Source organism: Camellia sinensis, chromosome 15 (assembly GCF_055761805.1).
Source record: "Camellia sinensis isolate YWXY chromosome 15, ASM5576180v1, whole genome shotgun sequence".
In the NCBI taxonomy this organism is placed as follows: domain Eukaryota; kingdom Viridiplantae; phylum Streptophyta; class Magnoliopsida; order Ericales; family Theaceae; genus Camellia; species Camellia sinensis.
Genome location: NC_138975.1, coordinates 137,824,642 through 137,833,874, shown reverse-complemented (window position 1 = coordinate 137,833,874; position 9,233 = coordinate 137,824,642). Strand labels below are relative to the sequence as shown.

At 41.2% G+C, this 9,233-nt stretch overlaps 1 protein-coding gene across 1 annotated transcript; it reads right to left on the bottom strand.

The window, feature by feature from the left end:
• Positions 1 to 268: 268 nt before the first annotated feature.
• On the bottom strand, positions 269 to 754 carry LOC145813335 (uncharacterized). Its single transcript, XM_082908615.1, has one exon. The coding sequence runs from the start codon at positions 752 to 754 to the stop codon at positions 269 to 271; it is 486 nt and encodes a 161-aa protein (XP_082764741.1).
• Positions 755 to 9,233: the final 8,479 nt, after the last annotated feature.

Here is a 9,233-nt window from a genome sequence, read left to right as displayed (position 1 = left end):
ACGACCGCTAATAACCCTAGAAAATTGCTCGGTATGCCAAAGATCTGCCCCCAATATGGCTTCCACAGATGCCTTCATGAATCTCGAAGAGGAAAGCTTCAACCTTGCTGGGGTGGGCACACTTCAGGTACAACCCAGTAAAGGACTTTTTGTACAAGGTGCCAGATGGAGAGAGCCAAAATTGCTCTAACTTGGCTTTGATCTTGTTAGCTTCCTTATTTTCAGTGGGCATAATTCGATCTTTCAGGAAACTGATGATTAGATCCATCTAGGACGGCCCCAAGTTGATGAAGAGTACCTCAGGCGCCTCTGGTTCCTCAATGCTTGGTCGGGGTAAGAATTCTATCATCAAAGGATTGGGAAAGGTCGTTTGCATAGAAGCCAGACTAGCCAATTCGTCGGCTTGACTATTTTCTTTGCTGTTAATTTGTTCCATTCTTATCGCGACAAACTTTTTGACTTCGGCATGTACCAGCACTTGATACTTGGCCATCCTTTCATCCTTGGCCTCATATTCCCCAGAGACCTGATTGACCACCAGTTTGGAGTCGCTGAATACCATAAGCTCTGATGCCTTCATCCGTAGAGCGCTTTTTAGGCCGGCGATGAGGGCTTCATATTCGGCCTCATTGTTGGATGCTAGAAATCCAAGCGTGATAGCATGCTCAATGGTTAGCCCATCCAGCGAGGTTAATACCACTCCCAACTCGGCGCCATGTCCATTAGAGGCTCCATTGACAAAGAGTTTCCACATCTCGTCGATGAACAATTTCCAGTAGTCGGAGGGGTTTTAAGAGTTTCTCAAATCCAAGGCATTGGTCGGTTCTATGCTCACCTTATCCGCATGGGAACTCGTTTGGTCGGTTAATAAGTCGGCCTACTCTGGCTCCGCTAGCCCGTTGCTATCTTGTCGTTCTATTGCTTGTTCCTTACCCCATTTTTTGTGTAGACGGAACTGTGGGTTGTTCCAAATCCGCACTAGCCAAATCAATAAGATAAACGGGGTGAGTGCCAAGGGCAAATTCCACCACACAGTCGGTAAGGGCTTAAGCTTTGATAGTCGTGCACGGCTGGAACTTGATGTCGTACTGCCCCAGCTCTACAGCCCACTTCAAAATTCTGCCAGTAAAATCCGCCTTCTCAAAGAACACCTTAAGCGGGAATTTAGTTAGCACTGCTATCATGTGGGCATGGAAATAGTGCGCCAATTTTTTGGATCATGAGGGCTAGGGCCAATTTTTTAAGCGGCAGATATCTTGATTCGGTTGGGAACAGTGTCTTGCTGACGTAAAAGATAGGGAGATGTTGAATCGTCTCAGCTCAGACGAGAATTGCACTCACCGCATGTTGAGAAACTACCAAGTATAGATAGAGCTCTTCGCCTAGCCATGGTGTGACCAGGATTGGGGTGGAAGAGAGATATGTCTTCAGCTCCGCCAAAGCACGGTCGCATTTTGTATCCCAGAAAAACTTGGCTTTCAAAGTCTTAAAAAAGGGCCTGTAACGATCTGATGACCGACTGATAAATCTGTTCAGCGCGGTTGCCATTCCGGCAAGATGTTGCACGAATTTGGTCATTCTAGCTCTTGGATTTCCTTGATCTGTGAAGGGTTGGCCTCAATTCCTCGGTTGGTAACTAGAAAGCCAAAAAAATTTCTAGTTCCCACTCCAAAAGCACACTTAGATGCATTCAATCACAACTTCTGGTGTTTCAGGATGGCGAACATTTCAGCTAGGTCAGTGAGATGTTGAGACTTGTCTTTGCTTTTCACCAACATGTCATCAATGTAAGCCTGCATAGTGCTGCCCAATAGAGGGGCAAACATTTTGGTCACCATTCTTTGAAAGGTTGCTCCAGCGTTCTTGAGGCCAAAAGACATGACCTTGTAGCAGTACAAGCCCCTGGGCGTGGTGAAGGATATGATCTGTTTATCTGGCTCGTACATGGCTATTTGGTGGTAGCCACAATATGCGTCTAGGAAGCTAAACCTTTGGTGACCAATGGTAAGGTCCACCAGCTAGTCAATCCTCGGGAGTGAAAAACTATCCTCTGGGCAAGCACGACTAACTGTTTTGTAATCAACGCACACCCATCATTTTTCGTTCTTCTTCGACACCGCCACTATGTTAGAAATCCACCTAGGGTATTGCACCTCTTCTATCGCCCTAGCTTCCAACAAGTTTTTGACCTCCTCCGCCACTACCTCGGCATGGTGAAAGGCCAAGCACCGAGTTCTTTGAATGACCAACAGTGCATTGGGAAAGACATTCAACTGGGAAAAAAGTTAGGGTCAATGCCAGGCATATCGTAAGGCATCCACGCAAAGGCTTCAATGTTGAAAACCAAAAAATTTACATAATCCAGCCGCTCGACACTGGACAAAGATGATCCCAAAAGAAAGAACTTGTTCGGATCATTCTCATCAATGTGAATGTCTACCAAATCTTCAATTGATTTTTCTTTGGCTTTTCTTCCCATATCTTCTAGAATTTCCTTTCCTTCTAGCCCTTCTATCATTTGGACAAAGCCTTTGGCAGCCCGGTTGCCATTACTGCGACGAAGCATTGCTTTTCCATTACTTGGTCCCCCTAAACCTCTTCGATTTGCTCGGCTAGAGCAGGAAAGCGCATGACCTGGTGATAAGTCGACGCTACTGCTTGTATGGCGTGTAACCAGCCTCTCCCCAAGATCAGGTTGTAGGTCGATGGAACCTTCAGCAACCAAAACTCCACCTGCTTCGTGACTAACCCATCCTTGACTGACAATATGATCTTTCCGATCGGCCATTCCAATTGAGAGTTGAAGCCAACCAAAAGAGATGTTGCTAGAGCCAGGTCTTTGTCCTCTAACTTTATTTACTTGAATGCATCATAGTACATGATCTTGACCAAACTCCCCTTGTCAATTAGTATTCTTTTGATGTCGAAGTCCTTGATGCGAAGGCGTTTGGATTCTTTCTAAGTCCTTGCTTGAAAAGGTCAAGATGTCTTTTATCTAGGTCTTCCCTTCTTCATGGTGGGCTGAACAGAGAGCACTTTCCTCACGTGCTTCGCCTTCTTAATCATCCCTCTAAGCTTGCAAACCTGCACTGACTCGATGATACCGTGAATAACGTTGATAACTCCTTGGGGTGCCGCATCCAGGATGGCAAGGCCATTTGGTTTGGCTTGTCCTTGCGAAGCCACCCTCATGCCTCCATCTATGTACTAATCCAAATGCCCAATTGTAACCAGCTCTTCCAAGTGTTGTTTCAACGGCATGCAGTCCTCCGTTCGGTGCCCCCTTTCTTCGTGGAAGGCGCAGAGGTACCTTAAATTAAAGCCCCTCTACGTATCTCCAAATTTTTCCGGCCAACGGACGTATGGCTCACCTCGGATTTCGCTGAGGATGCGATAAATTAGGATCTTAAAGACTGTGGTGATGCCGGTTCACGCCTTTAACTTTCTCTTGGCATCTCTTTCTTCGTTGTGAGGAGCATTAGCTTGGTCATTCCCATAACCTTTGTTTCTATCATTGCGGTTTGAACCGCGATGTTGTTCTTTAGGTCAAGTATTAGGGTGGTTATCCTCCTGCCCCTCCTAGTGAACCTTCTCAGCCACCGCTCGGTTGTGGTGGCGTTGGCGGCATCATCCTCAACTCGGATGTGCTCATTGATCCATTGCATTAAGGACTCCATGGTCATAGGCTGATGCATCGTGAGCGAGTCTCGTAGCCTATGCCGATTGGTAAGCCTCGCTTATATTGGTCGATCGCCAAATTGGTGGAGCAATCGAGGATATCATTGTAAGTCACCCAATATTTGGCATTGTATACCTTCAAAGAACTACCTGCCTTGATTTTGATGCCTAAAATGTGGTCGATGTCTTTGGGCGTTCAAGTGTTGGTCTTGAATCTGGTGACAAAGGCTTCTGCTTGTTGTTGCCACCCCTCGATACTCTCATCTAGGAGCCTTTCAAGCCATTTTAGCCCCAGTTCTCCTAAACTTGCTAGGAATATGAGGCACATTAGGGCATCGTTACGCCAGTGACCCGCCATTACTTGCCGGTAATGACTAACATGTACGTAAGGATCTGTTTTCCCATGGCACAGTGTGAACTTTGGTTGATGGAATCCGGCGGGGAGGAGTGTGCTTTCTATCTCTGGAGACAGCAGGGTGGTAGTGAGTCGTGCCAAGTCTCTGTCCACTGGTGCTGGAACCACTATTTTAGGCGCTGGAATGGCCACCTCTTCACTACAATAGATTTGGGGGCTCAGCCTTTGCAACGCCGACACTTTTTAGGCCTCTCTACGGTGTGCTCACTTTTCCAGCACATCCCTCAAGTCCTCCGAACGAGTGTAGTAAGAGTATCTCGACATCATCAACGGACGTGAGGGATGGTAGCTATTGTCACACGTGTAGGACCTTTCCACCGGTGGGTCAGAATCGCCAACTCCGTAGCTTTTGGTGATGGAGAACAATGGTGTCCCTTATTGGTGATGGTTGTTGGAGCGACGGGATTGGGTGCGCTCACTGTGGTAACCCACTCCAGCAACACCTTTCTCTTTGATTTGTCGTTTCAACGTCTCCATCTCAGCCGCCATCTTCCGAATGAGGGCGTCCTGGTCTCTGAGTTTGTGCTCTAGGCACTGAGCATTACGATTCTCCTCGCCGTCGGTGACCCTCAGGACTCTTTGAATGGTTAGTGCTCCTCGCACGTTTGTCTCGTGCGTCCCTGGGTTGCCCTCTAGAGGAGATCTCTAGGCCAACCATGGGTGAAATGACGGGAGGGCTATCTCTCCTCCGAACCGACTCTGGTGTAAGCCCATCTAGCTCAGTTGGTAGAGCACAAGGCTCTTAACCACGTGGTCGTGGGTTCAATTTCCATAAATGGCGCCAATTGTACGGAGAGGAAATATACATCATTCTCCGTATTCCTTGTATCCAAGCCTCGTGTAACGTCACTTAACCTGAAAACAGAAAGACAGTGAGTTGTCTGGCAGTGTGTTATCGGATAAACCCTCTAACGATCAAGTTAGTACACTTGGGAAAAAAGAGAGAAGGCAAAGCACTTTCTAGAGAGAGAGAGAGTATATGACTTACCTCAAATGGTTGCATGCTCCTATGTTTCAAGGTTGGCCATGTAGCCTCAAAGATTGTGGGCGCACTACCTCTGCTGCCCTTCTCTGGATAGGCAGTTGTGCTCCCATTTACATTCCTAACAGGTGTAGAGACTAAAACCTCCAAACAGTGTTTGTCGCACCATCAAACAGTATTGACGCATACCAAGAGTGGATTCCCTTCTTCTCGTCATTGGTCCACGTGGAACAATGAACCGAGCTATTACTTGGCATAAACATCACGTTATATTGCTTAATGTCAAACTGGTCCAAATTAACCTATCAGCGCCAACTTAAGTCAGGCACGCTGTTCAATATCTCGGCTACTCACTACCATCTCGTGGACCGTCGTCTGTCTTCATAACTCCAGTCCAAACCGTCCATAGCTCGACCTTTGCCTTTAGTCTGTTCAGACTGGCTTGGTCCAACACTGTAATCCATGTTGATTTGACATCATGTTCCATGAAATCTTAGCTTGGCCCAGTATATCCTGAACAACCCTAATCTGACGGTGCACCATATTCAGTGTGGTCACAATGGGCTCCAAGTTCTCCTTTCAAGGCCCAACACAATATTCCGCGTTGGTGTAGCTCTGTCCATTGTTCAACACAAATCTCCCTCTTAGTGATGCACTCGCGCTGAGAATAAGAGATATCATTATCTTCTAGCTAGTGCCTGGAGAACTTGGTAGTGCTTAGAATGAGAGGTACCAATACCTTCCAGCCAGCGTCTAGAGAACTTGGCACATGTACTATTACCTTTTGACCGATGTCTGGTAAATTGACATTTCATTATGAAAAGGCGTATTCTTGGCTTATTGTGCATAAGGCGAATAAATAAAGTTTTGTTTATCATTATTATCCCGGTGTATTTGTGTATATCAAGTGTGGCGATAATTATGTTTAGATGAGTACAGATTGTCTTATATGACTGGATAGAGGTTGTTAAGCATCTGTTGTTTCCATTTTCGTATAACATATATATGTATGTACTTGGACGTATTGGTGATTTGTCGAAAATGTTTATTTTTACCATGAGTTTAAGGCCAGGAAATGTGATGAATGTATTAAAAATAAACATGTTTTCAAACAACCAGTGTTAAGTGATATTTATGAAATGGAAAATGAGAAGCAAAAGTGAACAGTCTGTATTGTTCAATAAATTGGATGATTTTGGAAAAAGTATTTGAAAAATCTAGAAATCCCCTAGATATTGATTTGTGATTATGTAACAATTTTAAGCAGTATATAAGAATCCCAATCAAACAATCAAGACAAATCAACACAATGATTTTAACGTGGAAAAACCACAATTGGACACCTTCAACTGTGATTAAAAAACCACGAGCAACAGCCACAAAACAATCCACTAAGAAGATTTAAAGGAATTACACAGGTATACTCTCAATTACCTAGCGAATCCACGCCTAATTGAACCAACCTCTATGTGCCTCTTCCAACCCCGTCTTCACCTCGGAATTGTCTTTACGATGAGCCACTCCAAAATCCACCGAAACTTCAGGCTCGAATTCTTCAGAATCCACTGAAGAACAACTCTCTCTCTCTTGTGTATAACAAACAAAACCTTTGATGTACTCTCTTTAAACCATGAGTTGAATACTCAATAAAACATCAAAGAAAACTAACAAAATATCCCCAAATATAAACCTTAAGAACCAAAAAGAAGATCTAGAGGAATTAAATAGTTTTGGGAGAAAACCAACTATTTATAGAAAATCCAAAAGTAATCCTAGTTTTGGAAGAAATCCAATGACTTATAGAAATCCAAAAGTAATCCTAGATGTGGAAGAAAACCCAATCCTTATTGAAATCCGAAAAACTGTGTTCGCGCGGTCCACTCGAGCGCCCAACATCCCGCTCGAGCGTCTTCAGCAAAATATGCGCGTGATATAACAGAGGTCCGCTCGAGCGCTAGAGAACCCGCTCGAGCGCGAAATCACACAGCTCAGTACTTTTACAGGCGACCAAAACTTCTGGAACCAGAGATTCTCCGCTCGAGTAGGGTAAGTCCGCTCGAGCGGACAGGCAGCTCGATCCCCGTCATAATCAGCGAAGTAGCAATCTTGAAAGCTTTATCATCACAAACTTCTCTGAAAGGCACAATTCAGGTTGGATTCACATCTAAACACTCATAGCCTCACTGAAATAAAAGTGCAAAAATAAATACAACTGAAAGGAGTTTTGTCAAACGGGGTTGCCAAGAATAAAACCTAACAGTACTTATGTAAGTATACCTTGGTAATAAACCATCTCATTGTTTATATGGTATGAGATGAAGTATTCATGATTATAGCTATTTGTATGTGGTCATTGTTTAGGATCATGATAGAATCCTTATTGGATTTTATGCTCATCCCACATTATTAGTTATTTTCGGGTACAAGTTGATAAATGAACAAGATTAGTGATCTTCCTTACGTGTTGGCCACATGGCCTTTATTTGTTGGTGGAACGCCGTGAATGCAAATAGGGTTGAACCATTTTCCTTTTGTATAACAGTGTAAGCCTACGGGCAATTTATTTAATTATAATTCATTTGCATTTCAATTTGTATATGCAATTAAGGGAACCTTTATGTATTTATGGATGTTTGTGGATTCCCTTTCCATATTGTATTAATGAAATGGACTATAACAATAGATTGGGTAATGTTAATCGGGTAATAAAAACTGGGGCATAACAGTGAGCGTTACAAGAAATAGTTACTTTGGCTTAATTACATTTAATGGCAAGCTATTAAATGTAATTAAGCCAAAGTAACTGTTTCTATAAAGCTCATTTAACCTAATCATTTTTTTCTATTTTTTAATTTGTGAGTATCCAAAAGTAGTCTGAATTGAAATTTCTGAATTTTCAATAAAAACTAATTTCAAAATACATATAATGAATTTGATTTGCGTTTAAGTTTGTATTTACCAGTTACAATCATCTAAGTGGCATGGTAGTGATTTATTGATTAATTAATTTGGTAAAAAAAATTGTTAAAATATTTGGTATTTTTCTTAGAAAATAGCCAAAAATATGTCTAGTATGGTTCGTATTACAAGTTTCGTTAATCTTGTTGATGTTAGATGGATGGAATTGTGATATTGTAATTTAATTTAAATTATAAATAATTAATTGGGGACAATTTACAGTATAGGTCGACAAATGAGATTTTCATAAAAATGTTAAGATGAGGTGAACGTTACAAAAACAATTGTTTTGGCTTAATTGCATTTAATGGCAAGCTGCTAAATGTAATTCAACCAAAGTAACTGTTCTGTAAGTCTCACTTAATCATTTTTTTCTATTTTTTATTTTGTGAGTATCCAAAAGTAGTGTAAATTTAAATTAATTAATTTTCACTAAAAGTTGTTTTCAAAAATTTATTTCAAAATTCATATAATAAATTAGATTTGCATTTAAGTTTGTATAATTTATTGATTAATTAATTTCGTTAAAATATTCAAGTTAGTGTTTTTCTCAGAAAATAGCAAAAAATATGTCTACTGTGGTTCGTTTGAGAAATTTCAAAAATGCATATAATGAATTTGGTTTGCATTTAAGTTTTATTTAGCATTTACAATGATGTAAGTGGCATGGTAGTGATTTGTTGGTTAATTGATTTCGTAAAAAATTTGTTAAATCACCTTGAATGAAAATATTCAACTTAAGTGTTTTCCTTGGAAAATAACAAAAAAATATATGCCTAGTATGGCTCATATAACAGATTTTGTTAATCTTGTTAATGTTAGATGGATGGAGTTGTGATATTGTAATTTGATTTAAAATGTAAATAATTAATTGTCACGATTTAAAATATGGGGAGTCAAATGAAATTGTGATAAAAATAGTGAGATTAGGTGAGCGTTACTAAAATAGTTGTTTTGACGTAATTACATATTACATTAATATGTAATCAAGCTTAATATGTAATTAAGCCAGAGCAGCTGTTTCTGTAACGCTCACCTAATCTTATCATTTTTTTCATTTTTTATTTTATGTTTGTATCCAAATGTAATGTGAATTGAAATTAATGATTTTTTTTTTTTTTTTATCAAAAACTGGTTTCAAAATACATCAAATGAATTTGGTTTGCATTTAAGTTTATATTTACCAGTTACAATCATGTA